Source organism: Manis javanica, chromosome 14 (genome assembly GCF_040802235.1).
Source record: "Manis javanica isolate MJ-LG chromosome 14, MJ_LKY, whole genome shotgun sequence".
Lineage (NCBI taxonomy): Eukaryota > Metazoa > Chordata > Mammalia > Pholidota > Manidae > Manis > Manis javanica.
Genome location: NC_133169.1, coordinates 2,402,501 through 2,430,178, shown reverse-complemented (window position 1 = coordinate 2,430,178; position 27,678 = coordinate 2,402,501). Strand labels below are relative to the sequence as shown.

Here is a 27,678-nt window from a genome sequence, read left to right as displayed (position 1 = left end):
ACTTAAAAGAAGAAAATCAGTAAGACTCTGTTTTTCAAACAAAATCTTTTGCCAAAGTTCGAAATCCAAAAGAGCAAGGGCTGGAGCCTCCTGTCCCCAAGTCCGTCCACCCCTGCCCACACCCGCCCCGGTCCCCCAGGAAATCAGGGTCTGCAGGGCACCCGCTGAAACCCCAAGCTCTGGGCCGGCCCTCCCGCTGTGGGGAAGCCCGAGGCTTTCGGGAGGACGCTGGCGGGCCTGCATCAGCTGCTCTTAATGGCCTGACGCCTGGGCCCTGCCAGCAGTACCCCTGCCCCAGGACACATTTGCGGGGCTCACCGAGGCACCCAACTCCAGGCTCTCCCTCCTCTGTGTGGCTCAGCCAGCCCTGCCAGCCCCCGGCCTCTCTGGGGTGCACACTTGGCTGACCCTTGCTTTACCCATAGGGCAAGCCCCAGGCACCACCCACACTTGAGACTTTCCAAGACCAAGGCCCTTGTGTATGTCCCTGAGTGGGGCGGCCCGTGACCTCTCCCCAAAGCCCGGTGGTACCCACCTTCACTCTCAGGAACAGGGCAGTGACGATAACGCCATAGAGGAAGAGGATCCCGTCCAACAGGTAGCAGAGTTTGGGATCCAGCAGGCCGAAGCTCTGTGCCTCTGTGCCAAGAAATGACACCTGTCAGCCAGGGCCACAGTGACCTAACACATCCCTGCCACCCCAGGGCGGCCTCAGGACTGGTCAGGCAGGTCAGGACAAGCGGGCGGCATCTGTTCCCTACACCCCATCGAACCACAACCTTCCCCCACCCCTTGGAGCAGCTCCTGTCCCAGCAGCAGACGTGGCACCTCGTGGGGAAGATGGGAGGGAAGCAGGACTGGTGGGATGGTGAGGGCCTGCTGCTCAGAACCGTGGGCGCGCCGCTCTGCATTAGGCCCCGTGAGCTGAGCTCTCTGGAAGCCTCCGCACGAAGTGCCCACGGGATGAATGGCACCTCCTGAATTGGGGTGCATAGCCACCTAAGGCCCATCCACAGGGAGAGAACAAAACTGATGGCTGAGTGAGAGCGTTTCAATGGCAAACTTAGTTCTGGAGTGAGAATTTGGTTAACTCCCGTCCTGACTCCTGGCTTCCTCTGGGCCCAGGCGCTGAGCGATCTCCTGCCCGGGGCAGTGGGGTCTGGGGCTGAGCAGCCGACAGAGGTACCTTTGGACCTGGACCTGGCCATCACCCTGCTCCGTAGTCCTAGTCTACAGCCTCAGCCTCATTCTCCCCCCCCCTCGCCCCACATCCCTGGACGCTTACCCCTCCCGGGGTACCCCTGGCGCTTCCAGACTGTTTCCCATCTGCCTCAGCACGCGCTGTTCCCTCCTCATATACACTCCCTTTCTCCCCTCACACCCCTGTTGTCCGGTGCAAAACCTGGGACAGCTTGCAAACTGCAGCAGCGTGTCCCCCTCCCCTGTTAGGGGCAGAGGGCCCAGGCCGCCCACCTGCTGTTTCCCCCTGGGGCCACGGAAGGCATTAGCCCACGCAGAGGGAAAGGACCCTGCGCCCGCAGCACTGTCAGGTCCTGACGGCTGCGCGAATGAAGCAAGTTCTTCACCTTCTTTCAGCTGCTGCTTCTGTTAAACGGGCTGAACACCTGCACCTTTCTTGTCTTTACTCTGCCAGACACCACTTTAGTTTCACGCCTGTCAGACCCTCCCAACAGGCCCACACGGAAACTGAGCCTGGGGAACCCAAGAACACACCCACGCTCCCACACGCACCCCCAGAGCCCAAGCACCCACCGCCCACCACACACACACACACAGCAAGTGAGCGGCCGCCCAGGACTGGGGACGCCCCCAAATCCCCAGGCCCCGCCCTGCCTGCCCTTCTGCAGGTGAAATGTTTTGGCTTCAAGCTCTGCGGGCAGGATATTCTCGGCTGGCTAGAGTCCTGACCAGGCCCCCGGGTAATCCCTCTGTCCTCAGACCTTTGACTCCCACCCTAATCCAGGACCCTCAGGGTCCCCGGCAGCTGATCTCTGTGTAAACTTCCCATGGTCCCTGCTCAGAAACCGCCGGTGACCCGTCGCCCCTCCTCAAGCGCTGCTCCGGCCCTGCTCCCAGCCGGGCCGGCTCCCCCCGCCTCCGCACACCACCCCTCCCGCTGTCCTGGGCACACCACCCATCCTCGAGCGTCCCACCTGCCTCCCTGGGGCTGGTGCCTCGCCCACCTGCCACCTTAGCCCCTAGGGGGATTCCTGAGCTGAGGAGGGTAACAGCCCGCCCCCCACCAAGGGCTCTGCGGGTCTGGCTTGAGTTCGGGAGCTCAGCCTGCGTGCAGCTGTAAGTGCGGGAGACAATGGCCGCACCCTCTTCATTTCTGCCTCCTCCTCCGCCCCCTCCCCCCAGACACAGAGCGCAGGGTACCGGGCAGACGTGCCTCAGTGGGGGATTTTCAGGGCCAGGGCTGAGCCCCAGCCCTGGGTCAGCACCCCGTGGGGCAGAGGCAGTGCTGGAAGCTGCTGGTGGGGCCTGCAGCCCTCCAGGAGGCAAGCCACCCCCAGCGAGGGCCCCCAAAGCTGGGCACTTTTTCCCTTAGGACTGTAGAGACGTCAGTGGCCATCTATGGGGATGCTGGAGATTCAGAAGAAGGGCTGGGAGGAAATCGCTCAGCTGCCTGTCACATAAAATGAGACCAGAAAAATTGCTGGACACTGAATTTAGAACAAATAAGAACTATTTCTTCATTCTGCGCAGAGCCAGTGCAGTGGGGGAGGGGAACTGGGTGCCTCCCCGGAGGTAGTAATAGGGACCCGTTTTCTTTCTTTCTTTTTGAAGAGCAACATGATTTTACAACCAATGACATGCATGCCGTGTAGGGTCCCGCAGAGGAGATCTGGGCTGGGAAACACTTCCCAGCGGGGGTCTGCCCTCTGCTCAGCCAGACCCCTCAGGGGCGCACCTGAGGCGGGCAGCCATTGCCCAGAGACTTCCACGAAGGGACCCAAACCTATTTCAATTGTGTGATTGATTGATTAAATATTTATTGGGCAACTGCTCCGGGCCAGGGTCTGTTGAAATAGAAAGAGCCTTGCATTGGGCATCAGGTGGTTCCAGTCGTTCCCCTGCCCTACGCAGCTCTGTGGTCTTGGGCAAGTCACCTTCCCTCCCTGGGCCTCAGTTTCTCCATCTGTAAATTGGTGGGTCATTCTGTCTTCCTTGAGGGTGTGGTGAGAATCAAACGAGATAAGGTATTGGTAGGTGTTTTGTAATGTCCTCCAAAAGGACAATGCTGTCTAGCAGTCGGGAAGGTCTCCTGGGGTCCCTGCCTCCACGGGGCTATGGGCTCAGCTCCTAAGGCCGCGCACAGGGCAGAGGGGCCCCCCTCCAGCCGCAGGGAGCTCCCCAGGATGCAAAAAATCAGAAGCAAGAGCCATAAGGACTCCCCCCGGGATTCCAGCTCTCCCCAGCCTCCCCACGGCCAAGGCGGAGACCTGTTCACCTCCCTTCCTGAGCACTTGTGCCCCTGCTCACATTTCCACCCGATTCAGCCCCTAAGGGGGGCATTTAATGGTTTGGCATGGTGGCTGCTTTCCAGGCTGTTTTGTCTCCTGCTTCCTGTCCTCTGCCCCAGATCCACCCAGCCAGGAAAGTCCTGGCATTTGAGCAAGAACCAGACACAGACCGAGGCTGCCCACACATCCTCAGTCCTGGCACGCACTAGAATCACACATCCCGACCAGGTTCTTATTTAATGGTCTGGGGTGGGACCTGGCATGAGCACAGGCCAGTGCTTGGCCAGGGTTGAGATTCAGAGCTGCGACATCACACGGGTGCAGCCTTCCATCGGGACACAGCTGTGCCCTCCAGCAAACACAGATTTCACAGAGAAGGAAATTAACGCCTCAGTCCTGCAATTTCTGTGTACTTCTGAACTGTGCGTCCTTGCACTTCTCCAAGCCTCAGTGTCCTCATCTATTAAAGGTGAATGGTAACACCACTGTCTCAGTCAGTGGAGGGGAGCACTAGGATATTCATTACGGGGTGCAGGACATAATAAGTGCTCCATATGTCATCTATTGCCGTCACCATGATTTTTTTCCCAAAATCACCACCAAATAATCTATTGGAGGGAGAAAGGGTCAGATATATCAGGACATTTTTTACAGGGTGGGACTCGAGATGCAGGTCTGCATGGGTAACCAGATCCTGCATGTGGGGTGTTACAACTAACCTGACATTTGAAGAGCGGGTGCATCCTGATCAGTCACCTGGTTTCCCATTCAGAAAGTGCTACGTTCATATTGGAAAAGCAGTGTGGGGAAACGAGGACAGACCCTGGCAACATTCTCCTTGCACAGGCTGCACGCGACAGTGGCCTGGTGCACGGGGCCAAGCCCTGCTTGCACAGCAGGAGAGGGATGCTCCCAGCTGAGCTGCACCATGAGACCCTCTTCCATCCAGCCGGGGCCTCAGCAGCCATTCTCGGCCCTGCCCATCCAAGGCTGACTCAGCCATTCCGGGAAGTGATGGGAATTCTACCCCAACCCCCGCCCCACCCTGCCTTCCCCAGTACTAACAGGTGACCCTGTCCACTGCGCCCCTCAGGCCCCCGCCTCATCTGGGCAGACCCGCGGCCAGAGGGGAACCCGAGCCCAGCTGGGCTGGCACACGTCTAGGTGCTGCTGAGTTGAGTTACAGTTGTCTTGCGGGTTTTCCAGGATGACCACCGCTCACCGCCATGGCCAGGCTGGGCAGCAGGCCCTGGATCTGACCACTGGGGAGGAGAGGGGGCCCCAGCCTGCGGCTGTCCACAGCTGTGAGGCCAGCCTCTCGCACACTCCCTGTAGAACCTACCACAAGCCTGGAGGTAGCTCAGGATGCCAGGGCCTGGCTGAGCTGGGAACCTTGACTCTGGCTGTTTCCCAGCCCCATCACCACACTGTCACCCTCCGGGCGGGCACTGATGAAGTGGGCCAGCACGTTAGGGCTGCAAGAAGCCACCCCCTCCCAGCAGGTGAGGGCTCTGCTCCAGAGAGTTCCCGCAGCCCCTCCTCATTGAGAATCTTCCCAGGAGAGCTTGCTGGCTGCTGCGCTTGGCCTCCCTGTCCCCAGATTGGACCTTGCAGCATGTGGCCATGACACACAGGGAGGGGCGGCAGGGGGCAGGTCCTGCGTCGTTACCTGGAGTTCTCCTCTTCAGAGCGCCATCATTGGAAGCCTGCTGTGTCTCATCTGGAGGGAAAACCTCCTCACACCGCCTGGGTCACAGTGCAGAGGGCAGAGGACACCAGCGGGGATGGGGGCCTCAGGACAGCTCTATCTTTCCATCCACTTGCACATGTCCTCGGTGGAGGCGAAGAAGCTGGTGGATGGAGGCCCTGTGCCCAGAGCGCACTGTCCCAGTGGTGGGGGTGTCGGCTCCTGAGCCACCTGGCTGAACAGGTGCAGGCGGGGCGCTGTCACTCTCACACTCAGCCCCGTGCAAAGGACCAAGGTGTCCCCGGAGCCCAGGCCCCCAGACTTGCCGTCCTTCCTGCCGGCCCGGGAATGTGCTCCAGGCCGAGGGGGCATTGGGTGCTGGTGGGGATCCTGAGCCTCCGATGTTCCTGCACGACCCCAGGGGAAGCTCTGGCCTGAAGCCCAAGTGGGACCGCCCTGACTTCTGCTTGAAGCACTGCAGGGTCTCCCCGTGGTGCAGCAGGCCCCCGGGAGCAGGCCGTGTGAGGTGCTGGAGGACTCTCCGGGTGCACAGAGACGGGTCACGGAGGCTGTCCGCACGGCTCCCTGCATCTGAAATGTGCGTCTTGTCAGGACGACTCGGCCGAGCCGTCTCCAGCCTTTGCCATCTTCATAAAAGCACTGAGCTGGGGAAGTTGCATGGCACTGACCGTTCACAGGGAGGTTCTGGAGCCTGGGAGGGCAGCCTGGGGGAGGCACCTGCCCTTGTAGAGTCTAGTTCTTTCCGGAGAGGTGTATTTGAATTGCATTGCTTTCTTTCAGCCACACTGTGGGCTTCTGAGAACAGGGAAATGTTGTCTTAATCACTCAGCGGGAATCTGCAGCCTCACGCGGGTGCCCACGTCCCCCTCCAGCCAGCTGCCTCCTGCAGCAGATCCTGGTTAGGAGCAGGGCATCTGCTCACTCACGAAAGGACATCTCTCTTTTGAACCGCAGTTGGTAGTTGTTGTATGATTTCCTGTGCCTGGTCACGTTTGATTGGGTTGATAAACTGAGACCAGAGGAGTAACTTCCTGAAGGGCACCTACAGGTCAGTGGCAGGGCCGGGTGGCATGCCTGGGTCCCCTGGCGGCGGGCACGTGTCTCACCTCCCCGCCTTGGGTGCACCTCACTTCCGGTGTAGGACGCAGCGTCGTCACCTCACTCTGAATTCATAGCCCTTCCTGTTAGCCAGCTTTTGACACTTAGTCAGTCACATCAGCCTGTGAACTTTTCCCATCGTGTGCCCCGTCCCCGACCAGCCCTGGACAGCACAGATGGCGCATTCTGAACTGTGGAACCTGGTTTCACTCTCTTGTTTCTCGTCCCCACCTGGCACATCAACAGGCTGCTGGGAGGAGCAAAGAACATAGGCCTTCAAGCCAAAAGGACTGATTCAAGTTCTGAATTGCCTCGCACTGGCTTTGTGTTTGGGGCGGCTTTCCCAACCTCTCTGAGCTTCCCGGAGGGGTCACGTAGGTGGAATGAGATGCCAGTGTGTGGGGAAGCGCCCTGCCCCGCGGCACATGCTGAGCCCCTGGCTCTCGGGTGGCCGCCCTTAGAGGCTCTGGGGGTCCGGCAGCAGTGGGTCAGGGCCTGCAGGCCCAGGCTGCTCGGTTCCACAGCTCAGGATGGGCATGCCCACCTTTCAGGGCAGATGAGGGTAAAATCAGACAGCAAGAATGCATTAAGTGCTTGGCACACTGTAAGAGCTCGGCGGGTGTGGACATTCTGGGAACACCTGGCTTCACCAACTGATAATGAGGTGACTTACATCTGCCCTCAGCACGCCGTTTAGAGAACTCTCTGCCCTCACGCTGTCTGGTTTAGACGACTCGTTATCATATGGACAGAATCACTACCATTACTATTTTGCAGATGAGGTAACGGGGGCTCAGAAGGTCACTCAGCAAGAAAGCTCCACGCGCATCGGATGCGAGTCCCTGGTCTCTCCCCTTTATCCCGATGCCCTCAGAGTTCCTTTCATCCAGAGAGCTTCCCACCTTTTGAAGGAATTTTTTCCCTGGCACCTCCAGCCTCTGCTTGAATACCTTGGGTGACAGTGAGCTCGCTGTCTACCCATCACTAGTGGAATGCTCTCATTCTAGAGTTTTTAAAAAACAACTCTGGTCCTAGTTTTGCTTTTAGTATCGAAAAAATACAGATTCTCCCTCTTCTTATAAGGCAACCTTTTAAAGTCCACCCTGTCCCTTCTTGAGGCACTTCAACATCCCAGTGAGAACAAATCCTTTGCAGGCAGAGGACTCGAGTCCCAGTCCGGCCCTGCTACCTCACTAGCTATGTGGCCCTGGAATAATCACACAGCCACCTCCAGGGTGTGTGACACGTAAACAGACGGGCAGCCAGTACACGGCGCTAATGGCATCGGTATTAACCACGAAGCCGGTGATTCGGGTAGGACTGGCCAGTGTCCACCCCCCTGACCTCCATTTGCAGCCCCGCCCTTGAGCCCCATGTCCTGCTGTTGCCCCAGCACCCCCAAGCTCAGACACAAGCTGTGACATTGCACACCAAGAAATCAGAAAACAGGAAGTCACGAGCTCTCCAGAAGGCAGTGACGGCAGCTCTGGGTGGCCGCTCGGCGTGCTGCTGGCACGCTGGCCACAGCTGCAGAGGCACGCAGACCAGCCCCTGGGCTTGTCACTGAGCAACGTCCACCGCAGCAGGAGAGACGCAGGGATTCTAATGGCAACCATTTATTTTGAAGATTAATTTTGTGCCGGGGAGCACATGTGAGTTTTCTCCTTCAGCGCTTACAGCTACTGTGACTTTGCAGCTGGGGAAGTGGGGTCCTGAGCGGTTAATAACACGCCTGGGATCTAGAGCCAGGGCTGAACCCAGCCCTGTCCGGATCCGCAGGCCAGGTACCAATATTGCACAAAAGAGAACAAGTGTAATAGAAAAAAATATGCCAGGGAAATACATGCCCATGACCCTGTTCCCCCCTAAGATACCAAACAGCGCCCTGTCTTCCCCATTACCTTGGGTCCTTGCAGGTGGTTGTGACAATAATTAGCCTTACAGTAAAACCTGAGCACTTGTGTCATTTAAAAAAACTTTTTCTGGCATCACTATTCGTTTTATGTTCAAGTAAATCAACTCATTATAAAAGTGCATGAAAGTAGAAAAATTCAAAATCACCCATAATACCACATTCAAACAGAACTACTATTAACGTGATGGCGGATTGCCTCCCAAGGTATTTGTTGTTTGTATTTATAAATTGTAATTACATAAAATGTTTTCCCTGAAAAAAATTAAAAACCTGGCTCCTTTCAGTTAGTATTATATTATAATTTAACATTATATGTTCATGTTATTTCAAATAGTCATGTTTTGTATTTCATATTACTTCATAGTTTTAATGATTATATACTCATCCCCCCACCAAGGGTTGTTGTTCACAACTTCTCACCGTCATAAATCATTCTGTGATGAACAGCTTCACTGCTAAGGCTTTTGAGGGTTAGAATCCAATCAATTATACTTTGAAAAATAAAAGCTAAGACAACTAGTCTAAGAGAAAAAAACAGCAAATCATATAGATAGGCAATTCTCAGAAAAGGTAAAACAAATAGTCTATAAACATAAAAAGACTCAATCTAACTACTGGTCAGGGAAGCAAAAGTGCAAAATGACAAGGACCCCGTTTCTGCAGGGGGTCAGACGGCAGCGGCTGGGAGGGTGCGCAGGGGGAGGGCACGGCGGGCAGAGGGGCAGCAGGCGCAGTCCTGTGGTGGCCCCAGGCCCCAGGGGCCTCTGGGCAGCACGCGGGCCAGGGTTGGGGTCACAGTGAGGGGCGAGTGAGGCACGTACAAGGGGCAGTGCTAGGAGATGAGGTCAGAGGGTGACAGGGGGAGGGGCATCAGCGGATATCACTCTCAATGTGATGGGGGAGTGATTGCAAGGTTTTCTCTTTTTACAACAAACACACATTTTTGTAATTTCCAAAATGTGAAAAAATTTAAAAGAAAAAAATTAAAGCCAACCGGACTAAATTGGTTCACGGTTGCCTTGGACCCCTGGGTTGGCTGGAGACACCCAGGAGGGCTGCAGGTGCCGGCCTGCTCCGTAGGGCCTCCAGGACTCGTCTGTGTCCCCAAGTGTGGGGTATGGCGATCTTGATCTCTTCCTGCCCTCACCCCCTAAACCAAGCTATGGTTTCCACAGAGAAAGTGGTTTCACTTCTGCTAAGAGGATGGGAATCCAATCAATCTTCTGCAATCCCATTATATTCATGGACACAGATTCATCACAAAGCCTTCATTTCTGTTGTGGGCTGAACCGTGTGCCCCCAAAGACCGTAAGCGGAAGTTCTAACCTGCCCGGGATGTGACTGTGTTTGGAGACTGGGGCCTTTAAAGAGGCAGGTGAGTAAGGTCACAGGGTGGCCCTGCTCCGGGATTGGCGTCCTTACAGGAAGAGGAGATAAGGAGACAGGGGGCACAAAGGGAAGCCGTGGGAACCCTCGCGGAGAAGACGGCCGTCTGCCAGCCAAGGAGGAGGCCTCAGGAGAAACCTGGCCTGCGGACCCCTTGAACTCAGACTTCTAGCTTCCACCCCTTGGTCTCGTGTAAGCCCCTCAGTCTGTGGTGCCCTGTTAGGGCAGCCCTTGCACACGAATAGTTTCCTTCTCTGAGAGCCGACCCTGTGATTCCTGGCTTCTGGGCAGCTGTGACGGGCATCCTGCATGCATGCAGGAACACGCCTGACCCATAGTAGGTATCCAAAACACGGCAGTAGCCACCGTTATTAGGAGAAGGCTCAGGTGCTGTGCTGGACAGTGGCGAGGAAGTGAAAAACACAGATCTAGCCTCACGGCAGAGCAGGGAAATGAGCAAGTAAACAGATCGTCCCGACAAAGGTGCACAGGGCGCTCAGGAGCCGCGAGGGAAATGGTGTCTGTGGCCCAGGCCGGGAGGGAGACCAGGGCAGGGGTGTGATCTCCTTCAGGGAGCAGACTGCACACTTCAGTGCTTTCCACTCCTCCCACCTTCCCAGCAGCCCCTCAAGGCCAACAGACAAGTCCCTCATTTTGGTGGGAGGTATTCACTCGTGCCAGGCACAGTACAAGCCATGTATACACACACACACACACACACTCTCATAGAAAGGACAATATGTATATAGATGTGTGTATATATTGTACCTATCTTTTTATACATCAAGAGGGGGTACATGGCTTTCCTGCTTGACCCCAGGGAACGATGCTATAAAAACCATCGTCATACCAAACATACCAAAACTTTCAGTTTACAAAACCCTTTCATATTCTTGATTTAATTCGGTCCTAGCAACAGTTGAGTGAAGCAAGCTGGGCAGATCTTATTTGCCCCTCCCTCTTTACAGATAAGAAGACTGAAGTTCAGGGAGGTGCAGTGATTCTCGGACGTGCCAAAGCCTGTATGTGGGCCAGCGTGGATGAGGTGCCCACTCTTCCCAGGCCTCTCTGTGCTTCCTCACACAGCACACAGCCTTTATATTATGCCCTTAAATATGAGCACCATTTAAAAGAGATCCACTCTAGATCGAACCCTGTCATGTCAAAATTCCAGGCATGATTTTGCCATGTGTCAAGGACTTTATACTACAGATAAACCTTTAGAGAAGCAGATATATAAATACAAAGGTGTTTATTGCGTAATTATCTGCAGTAGAAAAATAAGAATAAAAACATAAATATCCATCCACTAGGTACCTGATAAGCAAATTTTGCTATATTCAAACACAGCAGTTCATAAAAACAAAAACACAACAGATAGCTGCTATGGGAAGATCTCCAAGATGATTCGGAAAAGAAAGTTCTAGAATGGCATGTATATTTGTGTATAAAAAAGAAAAGACATATTAGGTAGGCTGCATATGTACACAGATATACACACATGTAGGTGTGGATGGTGCTTCTGTTTGGGACGATGAAAAAGCTCTGGAAATGATGGACGGTTGTGATGGCCGCGCATGGAGAATGTGCCTCATGCCACCACAATGTGAGCTTAAAAAACAGTTAAAATAGGAAAACTTATGTAAATTTTAGCAAAATAAAAAAAACATTTATAGATCTATATCTAGATGACTACATACACCAAAAATATTATCCACAGTTAATTCAAGAGGAACTGGGAAGGGGAGGTTGGGAGGATGTTACTTATTTTCCACTTGGCAGCCTTTTGTGCTATTTGCAACTCTAACTAGTCTGTAACACCAAACAACCCAAACAAAAACGAATGGCGGGAACTCGGACATTAAACGAGGTGTGCACGTGGCAGTTCTAGGCAGGGCAGAAAGTGCAGGGACAGGGACTCACCCGTCCAGCGGAGCACCTTGAACTTGGCTGTGGCTCGGTACATTTCTGGTGACAGTTGCTGGGGTTTGGAAGTATCTCAAATACACAACAATTTTCAATATGATAGTATTTTAGGAATAAGATTACATTTATGTAAGGACACAGAAAACTACTGCTGGCAAACAGGAGGACCCTTTTGTGATTACTGTCCAGTGCCGCCGGGAAGAGATGCTGCCCTCTGCAAGCCCCCCTCCCCATCTCTGACATGAGCACCTGCTGTGCCAGGCAGGTGGGTAGAGATAAAGCAGCTCCGACCACCGCCCACCGCCTCGCCCAGGCCAGTGCCGCTGCATTCCCAGGCCCCCTCTTGGGGGAGGGGCAGGAAGAAGCACGGCCCCTGGGGCTTCTCCGGGTGGACATGCCCCCGCTTGGGCAGCCCGGCCCCCCAGGGCTGACCCGGGAGCTCCTGCCCGGCCCAGGGCGACCGGGCGAGTCGGGCGCAGGGCGCGCCCTCCAAGCACACCCAAGGCCAAGGGCCGCTGGACCCCAGCCCCTGAGGAGCCGCCCGCCGCGGGAGGGAGCCCTGGGCCGATCCCAGGCCGTCGGGTGCGGTTACGGGAGCCGCCTCCCCTCCCGCGCGCGGCCGTCCCCTCCCCGAGGTTTCCTGCCGAGCGCCGCCACCCAGCGCCCGGCTTATCGGCCGCGATCTGCCCCCGCGGCAGTTCCCGCTCGGCGCCCGCCCCCACTTGCGGTCCCTGCCCCCCGCCGCGCCGCCCCGCCCCGCCCCCGGCCCGTGCGCAGGGGACTCGGCGGCGCTGGGGCGCCGGGGGCGGCGCGGGGCCGCGGGGGGCAGGGGGAGCCGCCCGGCCCTGGGGCCCCCTGCGAGGCGGGGGAAGGCCCGGCTGCGGCCGCCCGGCACACGCACGCGCCCCCTCGCACACGGGCTACGCGCACACGCGCGTGCTGAGCGCACACGCACCCGCTCGCTCACACCCGTACAGCCCCGAGGACAGGCTGCTGCCCGGGGCTGGAGGCCCGGGACACACAGACCTGCCGAGGGGCGCCCCCAGCCCCCTCCGCCTCCCCCGAGCCCAGGGAGGAAGCGCGGGGGTCCCTGTTCCCACCCAGGGGACTCCAGGTGTCGTCAGAGCTGCCGCGCTCAGCGTCGGGCCGCCCAGTTTCAGGGCTTCCCTGGCGGCCGCAGGGCTGGGGCTGAGCGCCCCGGATCCGGGCCTGCCCCGCGGGGCCGTGTCCCCGCCACCCCGCGGGGCCTCGGGAGCGAGGGGCCTGGGGGGCGCCGCGCACGGATTTCGCTGACTTGGCTGACCGGGTCCCATTATTTACGGATTCTGTCCTAGAAGGGCAGGCAGCGCGGGCTGCGCTGCTCTGGGTGGGGGGCCTCTTTGCCCTCGTGGCGCGCCCAGGTCACACAGTCCTAGTAGGCTGCCCAGGCAGGTCTGGGCCGGGAGGGCCGGGAGTCCACCCCGGGGCAGCGGGTTAGTGCCTGGCAAGGTCGGCCCTCCCGTCTCAGGCGCTCCCCCCAGGCTGCCACAGGGCCACTGCCCTCTGGGCAATTCTTCTGGAAATTCTGTGAATGCGTCTAGCCCCGCTGGGCCTCACAGACTGGCTGCTCTGTGAGGGAGGGCAGCAAGCCGACAGGGCCCCGCGCCCACACGCTCCACCCGGGGGGTCAGAGAGACGCCCAGGGAGCCCAGGTCCACATGGCAGGTGGTCCTCGCGCTCACCCCCTGCACGTCCCCAGCCGCTGTGCCGGTCAGGCCTAACCTACCACCACTGCTGCTGGGGATCTGCTTTGTTTGAAATATAACCAGGAGGACGGCCCTGGAATTTCTTTCCCTCCTTCTTGCCCCACTTTCATCACATCCAGGCGTTTGCTGAGGACCAGCCTATGGGGCTGTGGCGGGAGGCCGCCCTCCCACCTGTGTCCTGGGAGATTCCTGAGCAGTGGGCGTGAGACGCCACCAGGGCCCGGAGCCGGTGGGCATCTCAGCGTCAGTGCTGGCGCAGAGCCTCCAGCAGCCCCGGGCCATCTGGGGCCCCCGAGTGACTTGCCCCGGCTGTGTGGAAACAGGATGGGGGCCTGAGCCCTGGGTGGTGTGCTTACGTCCCTTCGGGCCTGGCTGGGCAAAGCAAGTCCCAGCCCCAAGCAGACCAGGACGACCAACACAGGAGGACAGAGCAAAGAAATGTCGCCAAAATGGAGTTGGCTTCTTGTCCCCTTTCCCCCCACTGATTTATCCTGGATGGAGAGAGGGCAAAAATCCCCTGCTCACCCTGGAGGTTGGCACCGCGGTGAGCTGAAGCCGGGGCCCCGCGGATATGCAGGCGTGGGCTTTCCTGAAGGGGTGCTCCTGCCCAGAGCGCCTCTCCCTCCTCGAGCGGTCTGCACACCCACTTCCCAGCTCTCCCCTTCCCCTGGCCTCCTGCCCCAGGGCTCCAGGCCACGCCAGCCTCCGCTGCATTCATTAACAGGGTAGTGCAGAGAGCGCTTCGTACTCTCACTGCGTCTTTCCTGCTCAGCTGGACTGCAGAACCCTGGAGGGCAAAGACCTAGTTCTCTCGTTTTTGCCAACACCAGGCTTGTGGGACCCAGAGGCTGATTGACTGATTGATGCCCCTTACATTTCAAAGAACCTGTGAGTTGGGAGACACCTGTCTGACCATTTTCATGGTCACCCAAAGCGCGTGTCCTTAGGGGAGCCACTTCACCCCTGGTTTCTTGGACACCAAAATAAGGGTGTTAACAATCTCTGTAGGTCCTTCCAGCTGTGATCCAGGGTTCAAGCTGGTCATCAGGAAGAAAGCTACCCTAGGATTTCTTCATGAGGAGCCGCCACGAAGTGCCAGATTCCCAAAGAGGCCCTGCACCTTCCCTGTCGTTGCTCTGTGAGTGGCCTGGGCATGGACGTGAGTGAGTGGGACATCGCAGCTCCTAAGCCTCTGAGGGAGGACGGAGGCAGGGCCTTCCTCGCAGGTGGACCCCAGGCTGTGAGCAGGCCCTTTGCCCTGCGTTTGACTCAAGCCCAGGTCCCGTCAGGCGGGATGGCCGCTCCGACCAGTATCCAAATGACGCTAAACAAAGCACAGGCCAAGCTCACCCGGAAAGGGGCTGCCAGCCTTCCAGGAGGCCAGCCCAGCACTTCTAGGAAGTCTGCTCGGCTCAGGCCCCATTAGATTCTCCGGCTTCACTAGCTGTTCCCGGTCCCCCCGGGCTCAGCTCTCATGCTGCCTCTTCTGGGAACAGAGCTCATCTCCCTCCGACGGGCGCCTGACCCTGTCCGCACAGCGCCCTAAGAAGGAGGAATCGTGGAGCAAATCTGCTGTCAAACAGAATGTGAGTTACATTTTCAAATCATACATTCAATGTTTTCACGCAACCTTTGGGTATCTGTTCAGGTGTTCACTCGTACCTCAAATTGAAGAGACGGGTCCAATTGTTAACCTTGTAAAAAAAAAGGTATAAGAAATACAGTATTTTCTCTGGGTCCCAGGCTTTTTTGGACACTTTAGGATATTTCTTACACTTTTTCACACTAACAATTGGACTCACTGCTTTAAATTTGGAAGAACTTCATTGGTAAGGTATCTGGAGGTTGAGGAAAGCCATACTGAGCATGTTGTTTTGAAAATGTACCTATTGTTCTGTTTAAAAATACGTTTATGGTAGCATTTCTGACTTTTCAGCACTGTCGTTCTTGACACATTTTTCACTAATTATTGGATGACAGGTCTGTTCCCATTAAAAATTAAACACGTCTTGGAATATCTTGTAGTCCTCTTTGACTCTCTAATCCCTAGTCAGTCCCAGCATGAAGTAGGTGGTCATAAGGGTTTGATGAATGAGTAAATGATAGTCAAGTGGGTTTCACCCTAACCGTTGCTCTGGGGCTGAGCCCAGAGTGGGCTGCCCCCCTCATTCTGTGGTTTCAACTCTCTCCTTAAACCCCCCAGAGAGTTTGGCAGGAATAAAAAGGATTAAGACTAAGACCTTTAGTCTCAGATATTGAAGAGAAATGTAAGTAAGCATCAGAGAAGTGGGCCCCTGCCTGCAGCCAGGTCCAGGAGAAAGACCCAGCTCCTCACCTGGCCAGCATGGCCAAGTCTGGGGCCTGGGGGCGAGTTATTGCTGGGTTCCTCTGAGTCTGAGCGGGGTTCCCGGGGGTGGGGAGGTCTTGCGCATGTCCCAGCTTGGCAGCAGCCAGCACTAAAAAGCTCTCCTGGAGGCACCCCTCGGTGCGCGGCCCACACCCCTCCCACGCTCGCCTGTAAAGTACTTGGTTCACATGAATCAAAGGCCCCACAAAGCCTGCCACCCCAGCAGCTGCAGCACTGGGGACACACAGGGGACGTGGGCGATGGATTGCGGGCTGGGAGCCGCCCGGCTGGGCTGCCACCTCTCAGCTGGCTCTCTTCCATGGAGGGAGCTCACTGTGCAGCCCCCAAACCCAGCCAGGCTTCCCCCTCCTCAGGGGTGGTGGTGGGGAGCCTCGGGCACATCACTTGCCCTCCTGCTGTCCCAGGTACCCCATAATGTGGGTCCTCGGGTTGTCTCAGCACCACCAGGAGTCCGATCAGGTGTGCCCCCCCTGAGCTCACAGTGGCACCTACAGCCGTTCCTATTTGATTCTAAATCTAGATTTATCAGCACAGATGGAGATGCAGATATCACTACAGAAAAGCAAAACATTAGCAGTGGGCTCATTGCTGGTTTGTGAAGCTATGGGTGATATGCCTCTTTTTATTATGCCTTTCCCTATTTTCCAAGTTCTACAACATATTATGTAAGAATATAAAGTTGTGGAATAATAGAAAATGGCAAAAGTGTGTGTTTGCACTTGAGATGCCTTGTATTCCCCACACCACCCGACTCTTAGCAGCACTCGAGGTCCATGAGCATCTAAATCATGGGCCTGCTACTGCTCAGGTCCCGGGGCTGAGCCTCCCGGGACCCAGGTCCTCTCCCTGCCCGGCTCACACCAGGCCCAGGGGGCTGATGGGGGCGCAGCTGTCTCCTCAGCCCATTCAGAACGTGACATTCCCCTCTCACATTCCAGGACAAGGAGGTAGGTTGGGTTTGGGGTTGCTCTGGGGTCGTGGGCCGGTGTTCCCGGAACCCCTCCCAAAACACAACTCTGGCCCATGACCACGGAGGAGGCCTGTGTGTGCCAGACCTGCGTCTGGCCGCGCCGCTAGACCAGCGTGTTCAGGGAACACAGCCTTAGCGACGGGCAGGGGTGCTGGCCAAGCTGGTGCTCTGTGACCGTCCTGAACACACAGATGGCACCTCCCCATTGGGTCCTGGGACCTGGGTGTGTGACTGAGTGTATAAGAGCCTGGGGGAGAGGGTCTGCCCATGGGCACGAGCTGCCCCGGAGACGGGTCTAAGCCAGGAAAGGAAGTGAAGCGTTCCTCTGCAGGGGCCCAGGGACCCGCGGGGGGCGGACCACCTGGGCCTCTTTCCCACCACGAGGCGCATGGCCTGCCGGCCTGGATCCTCCCTGCAGTGTCAGAATACGTGACAGCGACAGAAGGGGCCGGTCTGGGTCTCCACTGGCGGAGACTCCGCCCTCCGTGCGCAGGGCTGACGGCTGACCGGCGCTGCCCGCCCGCCGTCCTGGCGCCCTGTCTTCCGGCCGTGCACCTGCTGCCCTGCCTTTCCTCCTGGTCCCTCCTCCCTGCATTTTCCTCCCCAATTCACCCCTACCAGCCTTTTATTTCTCTATCATCGGCTCCCTCTCCCTGCCCTCCTTTTTCTCCAAATGGCTGCTTTCCAAGGTTGCATCATTGCCTGTCCCCCCAGATAGCTGCAGGTGACGTGTCACCCAGCAGCCCTGGCCCTCAGGACTCGTGGACTGCCCTTGTGCTTGGTCCAGCTCTCTCAGTGGGCTGGCAGTCACTGGCCATCCTTCCTGGCATCGGGGAGTGACTTTCCTGTGTGGCCGTTGAGCATGCACTGCTCTGGGCTATTGAATGTAGTGGTCACACTGTCCACTGGGGTCATCAGGGAGTTGCAGTCAAGTCTGCAGCATGACCTGTGACCTGGGGCCAGCAAGCCTGTCTTAATCCCTAGACGGGTCAGGCACAGACGGCAAACTCAGAAACCTGCGGCTATCTCTGCTGCCCTTTATGTTTGCACCCAGGATGCACCCGGTGAGCAGCCCTGACCCCTGCCCTCCACCTGATTTCAAACGCTCAAAGCCTTTCATCTCTGGCAGCAGAGATCTGAAAAAGCCATCATTTCTTTTTTTAAAGGGAGAAGGGGGCAAGGGAGGGTAGCACACACATACTTTTTCATAACAAGTCAAAGTCAGTGTCACCAAGGTAGCCTGCCAGGGTATTTGGAATCTAGGTTTGTAACATGTATCATCTTTGATCCTCTGTGGGACCCTCCAGTTTAGTGGGAACTTGAACTAAATTGTGCTATTTTAGTTGAACACCAAATTCAAAGAGTCATTATTTTTTGGAACAAAATCAAACTCTTAAACTTCAAAAAAATCAGACCCCATTGAAATGAGGGGCTGGCATTTGATCTGAATCTACATACATTTATTTTATTTCCTAATGTTATTAAATTAAGGAGAATGTCAACCGAGTGCCTAACTTAAAACCGGTGATTCATACTGGCTAAAGAAGTTTCCTTTTTCTCTGAATATATGTCCTATAAATTTAAAGGGCAAGGCTCAGGGAAGTGGTGACAAAGAGAAGGTTTGTTTGCTTTTACGGTTGTGTCGGCTGACTTAGGCATATGGCCATGGAGATGGTCCTCCCGTTCCAGGAGGACAGGGAAGACCATGGCTAGGCAGACACACGCCTTGAATAACTGCCGCAGAACGAAGCCCCTGCAGCTGAATGTGTGGTGTGCTGGGTTCTGCACTGGTTTTCTCCAGAATGTGCCCACTGTGGTGGGTAGCATTTGTCTTTTCATTGGGCATTAATAAAACTTAAGTTTTCTTATTCCTAAGTTCCCTGCCTTTGAGAAGCTGAACTGATGAATGGACGTAAACTTTGTAAATCCCCCCAGGCAGATCCCAGGTGCCTGGACCAGAATCCCCCTGGAACGGCCGCGGGGTCCGGCACGAAGCCACGGTGTCTGCATCCCAGCTCTGTGCTGTACTGAGGGCAGCGCGTTATACCCCCAGCCTGTGTTTCTGATGCTGTTACAGACACGAAGCTCCGAACACAGAGGCTGCCTCTCTGCTGTGTGGGGGATACCTAAACCCCCAAGCTTTTCTTCAGGGGAGGAGGAATTTTGTTCCAGTTCTGAACATCTCAGGGAACATCATCTCCCAAGAATGGCTCAGAAAAGTCACCCAGGCCAACCCTCGGGGGGAAGTGCTCTCAGGTCAGGCCTGGCTGCCTTCTGCTTCGGGCAAGGGTGCTGGCGCCTGCAGCGGTTTGGCCCCAAATACCCCAAAGCCCCCCACCCCCCTTCTGGAGCAGAAAGTGGGCAAGCAGCAGGGGTCTTGGAGGGCTGCAGGAATGGGACGAATTTTGCCTGGAGTTGTACCAGCTCTCAAATACCTGGAAACTACGGTGACTGTGTGAACCAGAAATTTCAGTTGTGTGTGTTTTAAAGGCAAGAATTTTAAATTCTTAAATTAAAAAAGCAAAGAGAGAGAATAATTGAAATATAGTTACTTAAAAGGATCTCCGATTGCAACATTTATCTGCAGTGTGTCTTCTGGTAAAAAAAAAAAAAGGTGCCATTCCGTTAGCGCTCTCTGATATCAATCCCTCCCTTTTCTCCCCCCTGCTACCCTTCTCTCCTTCATCTCCCTTCTTAAAATCGATGTCACCGTCTCTTGCCGCTCTCTTCTCTCCCCTCCGTCTCCCATCTGCAGGCTCCCTCTCCACGGATCCCTTCCCTCCCTCCTTCCCTTCCTAAGACCTGTCCAGACCTGAATCTGCTTACAAGCCTCATGTACTGATTTCCTGGAAGAACTCCCTGCCTCATGCCAGCTCCCCCCAGTCACTGCCCCTCAGAAACCCAAGGCAGGAGGTGGAGGCCCGCGTGGAGTCCCCGCCTGCCTTCCCCTTGGCTTGCAGCGTTTCTCCAGCTCCTTGTAGCTGAGCAACTGGGAAATGAGAGCATGTCTTCTCTGAAATATTTCAGGGAATTTATTTCATGGCCGGAATTATTTATCTAGCCTAGGCTGCCAGAAGATTCTGAGCATCTAGTCATTTGGAGGTCGTCGATGACCGGCCGTGCCCTGTCCATATTTCTCTGGCTGCAGTAAGGCAGTTCTCTGAGCAGTCAGCCGGGGGATATTAACTCACTCTTTCTTCTCTGCTAATTTGAGTGTTCAGATGATACATGGCCAGACACAAACACACTCCTGACAGCAGTTGCCAGGGAATATTGCTTTTCTTTGGACTTTGACACCAGCTCCAACTTTGAGAGGAATTTAAGTGATATTTATTGCATAGAAATTCCTCGCTGGAGCTCTGCTCTTCTGGCTCAGCCTGCTGACAACACATTAGGTTTATTCTGACATCACCTAGTCTGAGACTCTAACTTAATTAACCTCACTAGGGACTCGGGGCAGTTCTGGACCGCAGCTCAGCGCAGATCTCATGATCGGTACTAACCAGGGCCCTTAGGGGTGCCTCCAGCCAAACACACTCCAAAGAACACACCCCCTGCACACCTTCCTGACCATTTTCCAGGTTAACTCTGACCTCCTTTAGGGGGACAAAAATCTGTTTGTCTTGGGACTGACTGAAGATGCCGGGTGGTTTTGTATAGTAAATTTAAGTCCACCTTTATGTTGTACCCCTTTATATATATATATATATATATATATATTTTTTAGTGTTGGAATTTGGAACTAATGTGTTTGGGGAAATTTTCATTTAGAGATAAGTGACGGAAGAGTCACCCAAATACTGAAAATGAAGCTTAGTTCCATTTTATTTATGAGGGAAAATATATACACACACACAGTACATATAGATATGCATAGGTACATACATATAGGTATTGTAAACATATGTATGTGTGTGTATATAATGTGTGCGTGCCACGTCACAATTCCAGTGTCCAATGGTGTCGAGAAGATGAGAGAACACTACACAGGCGGCGTAAGCCTGCTCGGTTGGAACACGCCGAGGAGATGGGTGACACAAGACCCGGCTTCTGCTCCAAAAGTACTTTCCTTCCAGACCAGAACCTGGCAGCAACCGAATTTTTGTTCTGAATGTTCGCTGGGGTGCCCTCTTACTTTGTAGAAGTGACCCCAAGTTTGTTAACAAAGATTTGCCATTTGCTCCTGGCTAATTCTGAGGTGAGCATTATCTGATTTTCCGCAGCCCTTTATGGAAACACGAAGCCCCAAAGCCCCCAGCGGCGGGCCCCACAAGTGGATCATGACTTGCACTTTTCCACCTGAAAACTCCCATCTCCCAATTGGCATGTTCGTAGGACACACATTCCCTAGAGGAATTTTCTGCTCGACAAGTAATTCTGCTGTCCTGGGCTGTTACTGGTTTCCAGACCGCCGCTCTGTCTCAGTGACCCAGGAGATGGTAGCTTGCCGATAAACAGGGCAAGCAGCAAATGTTTGCCTTCCCTCGGGGAGACCCTGGGGCAGACTGGCCCGCCTCTGAGACAGTCAGGGGCGCAGGCCTCAGTGTCAGTGGCTGGTTGGCGCGACCAGCCTCTCCTTGGACTCCCCTGGTTTTCAGTCATTGCTCTGACCGGTCCTGGGTTCTGCCTTATTCTCAGATTATGCGTCTGCATGCACAGCCCCCAGCACTTTCCCCCACCCCCACCCTGCCAGGGCAAACCCCGCGGAAATGCTCACAGCCAGTGACCCAGGGCCCCTGTCTCCTCGGCTCAATGTCCGCATGTCCGTCCGTGGGCTATTTCCCACCCCAGACACTTGCTCATTCCAGACACTGGGCAACAAACTGAAATTACAGGAGCCACAGGACATGCTGCAGCTCTCCGATCCCCTGAGCCAATTCATAATCGACTTTTATATCATTTAGGTGCCAAAGCAAATAACAGTAGCCACACTGCTCAGTAGCTAATAAATCCTGGCTCATGAAAACTGAAGGAAAAGGCTTAGACCATCAAAATTAAATATTTATGTAGCTACTACATCCATCTAGACACATAAATGCACATACACGCACATTTAAGGCACCACTGTTCATTTTTAATTTCTTATGTGAAATCCAATAAGGAAAGGTTTCCTGTGGAAAAAACTTAAAAAGATTTACTGTTTCCAAATTAATAGGAGAAAACAGCCTTGCAATAGCTGTCCTCTTCCCCAAGTAAAAGAGAGAGAGGACACACAAATACTGAACTGACAAAATCATCTTTTCTCGATTGCACGGAAGGTGAGCTAATATCCATAAAGAACTTAGCGCTCCCTCAGTTGATACAAAGCATCATTATAATTTATTCTCGAACAGAGTCCATTTTTAACTCTGAACCATCTTTCAGACCTCTCAGCGCAGGCCTGTCTGATGGGGGCTCTGACACGGAGCCAGAGCAGGTCTGCCAGACACCGGGGGAGACCGTCAGTCAGTTTCATGCGAAGACTTCTCCAAGCCCGCCTCCTGTAACCTGGCAACACGATTTCAGAGCCGCCTTCCATCAGTCAAGCCCAGCGGCCATCACCGGACTCTTGGCTGGGGAAAAGCTGGCCTTCCACCCCGGCCGCCTTGCTCCCAAGGAAGGGAAACCGAGGCTAGGGAGCTGTCACCTTCTTTTTCCACCTCCACGGCCAGCCCTGCCTCTGTAATTGTAACCAAGGGGTCTTCAGCGGCTGCGGCCCCCACCCCCAGCCCACCTGCCGTCCCTAACAGAGGTCCTCCCGCACTCTGATCCGCTGCGCTGCCACGGGAGGGGACCCGAACATAAGACGTGCCCTTTCCTTCCAAGCAGCGAAGGGAAACCACACTCCCAGTCACGGGAAAGGAGGAAACTGTGCCAAAGAACAGGAGTTCCTAAGACTTAAAAGATGTGAACTGTTTTCTAAATAAATATTTTTTTAGAAATCTGGTGAACAATATTTATGCGTTTGCAGGACTGGGTCCGTTGAAATAGTCCAGTATGCCGGACCCCCGTGGAAGGTCCGCAGGACTAAGCAGCTGGATTGGAAGGCAGTGCTGCACTTATGTTCAACTCCAAGATCCAGTTGCTCATTTAACGAAGGGGAAGGGAATCAAGTCCCTGCCTGTCCTCCTGTAATAATGCATTTTTTTCAAAATTGATGTTGTATCCTTAGGGTTTTTATTTGTTTGTGTTTTACTTAGGGCCACCAATTTTTAGGTATTTCTCTATATAATGATTTAGTTACTCTACTTATTGTTAGACATTTATGTAAGTACTGACTTTTGAGTGTTATAAACAGTGTTGCCGTAAGCTTTGTTGAACACAGATATTTTGGTCCATCTGATTATTTCTTAAGAAATTAATTCAAATACATGGAAAGACGTAGACAAAGGGGATAAAAATTTTTGAGACTGTAAGCTTAGGGCTGAATTAATTTCTAGAAAAATGGTACCAGTTTATACTCAGTAGTTTTTGAGAGACTATAATTCACTGTTTTCTCACCAACACTGGGAATTATCATTGAACAAACCCATACCAGAATCTCCCCAGTAAGTGAAAATAAGAATCTGATTTAAAATTTTGCATTTTTTTCATTGGTGATGATGAGCATTTTTTCCCTACATCTTCTTCACCACGTGTTTCTCATTTTACGAATTGCGTGGTGATGACTTTCGCTTATTTATTTGTTTGATGTGCCTTCTTAAGAAGTGATCTCTGAGAACGTGTTACATACAGGTTCACCCTTTTCACATTTTATAGGTTGTGAATATCTTCCGACTGTCATCTACCTTTCATTTCATGTCTTACACACACTGAAGTGAAAATTTAAGTAGCCAACTATTTTGCTTTTACTCATATGCTTAGAAAATATTTCCTCATTTTGAGATCAAATATATATTCACTTACATGTTCTCGAAAGTATTATATTCCTTGATGTCCTGAAAACATTCATGATATAAAATTAGCAAGTGTTTTAGACAGCAGCCTTGTTGACAGAATTATACCTACTGCTAAGTGTGTCTGCTCACTCACACACACAGTGTGTTGCACACGGGGGTGGGGATGGGGTCAAGCCTACCGGGATTGACTTTATCTCCTTAAACGCAGCCACGTTAAGATGGCAGGGTTGCGGGTTTTTTCATAGGGGCAATAACAATACAGCCAAGATCACTGCTTTGTGCCAGGTCAGGGGTGGTGTCCTTACACTTCTATTAGGATTTTGCCCCTGTTAATATCAGGTCCTCCTGCACCTTGTGCATTTAAGTCATCACAGTTTTCTTTAAAGAAATAAAAATCTGTAGGAGATGCTTTAAGTGTGAGGAGGCTGCCCAGCTCATGTCCGATCATGACCCCCTCTCACATTAGTCGTCTGGGTGTGGCCCACGGCCTAGTGCCTGCGCGTCCTGGGGAGGGCTCCGCTGCCTTGTCTTGGCCCTGTGCAGCCTGGCACAGGCGCCGGTGGCTGGAAGCCCAGAGCTCTGGCCTGCCACCCACCTGCCTTCACCCGGCAGCACCAGCACAGGGGCCACTCCCTCCCAGAATCCCAGTTAGCTGCTCTGCTCTGCAGAAGGCCTCATACAGGAGGACCTGTGTTCGCAGATCCAGAGAAACCCCAAGAAGAATTTTGCCTTTACAAAGGTGAAAATGGAAAACAACAGACCAGGTGCCTTTTGTAGGGAGCCCAGTGGGAATGGAGGCCCCCAGAACCCTCCTGGGAACCATGCTGGGAATCTCGGCACTGAACCCCCGCAGCTGTGTCCTGGTCTGTGGCATCTGCGCTATGTCTGCATTTATTTTGGGCATCTGTTAGCAAGATGTTCCTCAGGTCTCAGAGAAGCCAGAGAGAGGTTACTTCTGGGAACTGGGAAGGCTCAGAATTTTCACATAAATTAATGGTAACCACCTCTTGTCCTTACACATTTCACTTTGGTGGGACTGGCCACCATCAGAGGGCGGGGGGAAGCCTGCCTTCCAGGGCTCACCCCTGAAGGGTGCAGGTGTTGACGCCTGTGGTACCTGCCACCATTTGTTTTCTCTACGTCTCACCTGCGCATGTGCACCCCTGGTCTTACGGAGCCCTGTCCTGGGGCTTCATTTGAGAAGCAGTGATTCCATATGCAAACTCACCCTTAGGGCCCCTGGGTGGGTCTATCCCCTGAAATGACCAGCTGCCCCAGAGCCCCATCCACTGCTGGAAGCTTGGCTTCCCCCTCCCTCCCCTCCCTCCCCCCACTCTCCGTCGCCTCCTCTCTGGGCCTTTCTATCATCCAACTTCCTCCTGGGAGCAGCTTCACCCTGGACATTGCTTGGAAAACACGGGTGCTGCTTCTGGCCCATCTGCAGATTCCCTGTGCAGACGGGGTCACAGAGGAGACATGAGGGTCATTTGGTCATGTGCACGCCCCGTGCCTCACCGGGCTTCTCGGCACACCCACTCCTTTACCCCCCAGCATTCTTGCAGATGGGGTGGGGTTATTATCCCCAATGTAAAAAAAAAAACAGGAATAACTGGCCAGATGGGGTCCACACCCCTGCTGCCCCCGGGAGCCCTGGGCCTGTCTGAATGTGGGCCCAGGGCTCAGATGGGATCCCTCTTCCAAATATTCCAGACTTCCTGGAGCTCTCACTGTGAGGGGGCTCCCTGCTCAGTGGCAGCCCCTCCCTCCACCCCTGGGTGGCTGTGCTTGTCACCAGCCTCCCTGTCCACTGACCCACAGAGTCCACGCTGCCCATGGACGTTGGCCAACGTGCTCTTCCTGATACCCGCTAGTGCCTGGCACATCCGGAGGCCAGGATCCCTCTGGGCCCTTTACCTTTTGTGCCCTACCCTTGTCTCTGGGGGGCTCCGCCTGCCCTGTGAACCCCTTACCCCCAACCCAGCAGATTAGGCAAAGCTCTGGGACCTGGAGGCGCCCCACGGCCTCTTTCCTAAGTGTTGCGCTCTGATTCAGTTTGCAAGATAAATCGGCTGAGTGGAGACAGATAGAGACCCTGAACACTCGCCCTGCCTCCCTTTCCTTCTCCCTGTTCTGGGTCTGGGGGAGCGGCTGCGGCTGGGGGCGGGGAGCCAGCCCCGAGCAAGTCACTGCCTGAGCCTTTAAAGTCAGATTGTAATCTCCCTTCCCCTCCACCCCGCCCGCGCAGTCAACGCCCGGCTGAGACACCTGCCCGGGTGGGGGTGGGACGCAGCGGCAGGAGCGCAGGGGGCAGAGGACGCGGCCTTGCCTGCTGTGCGGGGAGGGACATTGCGCTCCTGGCTGCGGAGTCTAACTGGAGCCTCAAGGGATCTCTCCAGGCAGCCGCGGTCAGGCCCAGAGGGGACCCTCGGAGGGCAGCGGCCTGTCTTGGAAGCTCTGCCAGGCCTGGGGAGGGGACGCACAGCGCGAATGGGACTCCGGTCATGCTGGGAGCAAGGCCACTCTCAAAGGCCGCTGGACTCGGGCCAGAAAGAGCTTAGGAGCCAGCGTGAGAGGCTCCCACAGGCCGACGGCAGAATCAAAGCACTTCAGTGTGTTTGTGACCTGCAGCTATCATGACACTAAAACCAAGCAACATATTTAATTTCTTCACAAGCCCCCCCACGTCTGTTATGGAGCATATCAGACGTCCGTCCGCAGAGGCAGAGCGGTAGGATGAGCCTGCACACCTGCCGCTTGCCCTCCCGGCTCCCCGGTGGCACGGACCCGCTGCCACCCCTGGACCTGCTGTGAATCAGATCACAGGCAGCATGTCCTGCGCTTCCTCCAAAGATAACAAACCATTGTAAAAGAGGGGATGCAATCAAGCATTCTTTTTCCTGGGTATTTATCAGGGTAACCAAACAGCTGATGAGGCGTTTCTCCTTATAGAACTATGAGAAAAAGAGCTCGCCCCTCCCCCGCCCCCATGCAAGAGCAGCTCTAGCAACGATTATCGTGCCTCCGACACCAGCAGACCCGGGGGCTTCCTGAGGAGCTCGCGCCAAGCCACTCCAAAGCTTCGTCGGCAAACCTGCATCTGATCAAGCCTCCGGATCTGACTGCCTGCTTATAAAAATACAGGAGGCAGAGGAGGAATATGTCACATGACACACGGGGATACGATCAGCAAAACTCAGACTGTGGGAAATTCTATGGCACAAACAACCCGGCTGCCCAGCAACGACAGTTCAAGGAAATTGAGGGAGGGATTGGTGCAGGGAACAGGCTCGGGGGCGGGGAGGGAGGAACCTAGATGTGAAGGAGACTGAGCAGTTTACAAGCCAGCGGCCTCCTAATCCAACAAGCTGTAAAGTTTTAAAAAAAGGAAAGAATAAGCTGATTGGAGACAAGCAAACACCAACTGGGTACTGATGCTTCTGAGGATTGTAAACTGTGTAGGCAGGATAATGGTACTGCGGTTATGATATTAAAATTAGTCCCTGTAGTTTAGAGAGATGTCCTGAAATAGGTGCATGCCATTTATTGTATTATTTTCTCTACTTTTACAAATGTTTGGAACAGAAAGAGCCACCCTGGCTTCTCCTTCAGAAGTCAGGAGGTTGGTTAGAAATGAAGCTTCTCTGGTACCTACAACATTTGGGTTGAAATAGCCCCTTTCCCAGGCCACTGACACCTTCTCTGAGATTCTGGTGAGGCTCCCATGGGGGCCATGCCTCCAGAGCCCCAGGCGCAGACTGGCCCACCGTGGCTGTCCCTCGACTCTGCTGAGCCAATGTAAGATCCTTCCAGAAAGTGCTTGGCTCTGCTCTCCTCTGCTCAGCTCCTCCTTAGCGGTATAGCAATCTCTCAATTCCCTTCTTTATAACATGGGAGCAATAAAACTAAATCACAGGTTGTAAGAATAAAATGGCATAATATATGGGATTCTGCTCTATAATGAAAATAACTCACAAGAATAATAATTATTAATAATAATAAGCCAACATATATTGAAAGCTAACTGTGCTCCACACGTACTTTTATCACCTTATTAAATTCTCACAAAGCCCTGTGAGGTATACACCGTGAGGACCCGCATCTCACACTGGGGAAATTAAGGCACAGAGGTAAAGGACAAGGGCCAGGTTTGTAGTATTTTTATCTCACACAGAGAAAATTTGAGGGACAGCAGAAAG

The 27,678-nt window shown here is 54.3% G+C and overlaps 1 protein-coding gene across 1 annotated transcript in view; it reads right to left on the bottom strand.

Annotated features, from left to right (window-relative positions):
• CD247 (CD247 molecule) overlaps positions 1 to 27,678 on the bottom strand; it is a 69,043-nt gene that overhangs the window by 4,942 nt on the left and 36,423 nt on the right. The window contains exon 2 of the mRNA XM_073221619.1: positions 536 to 639. Within this exon, the coding sequence (XP_073077720.1) occupies positions 536 to 639 (104 nt within the window). The remainder of the gene's footprint in view (positions 1 to 535; positions 640 to 27,678) is intronic.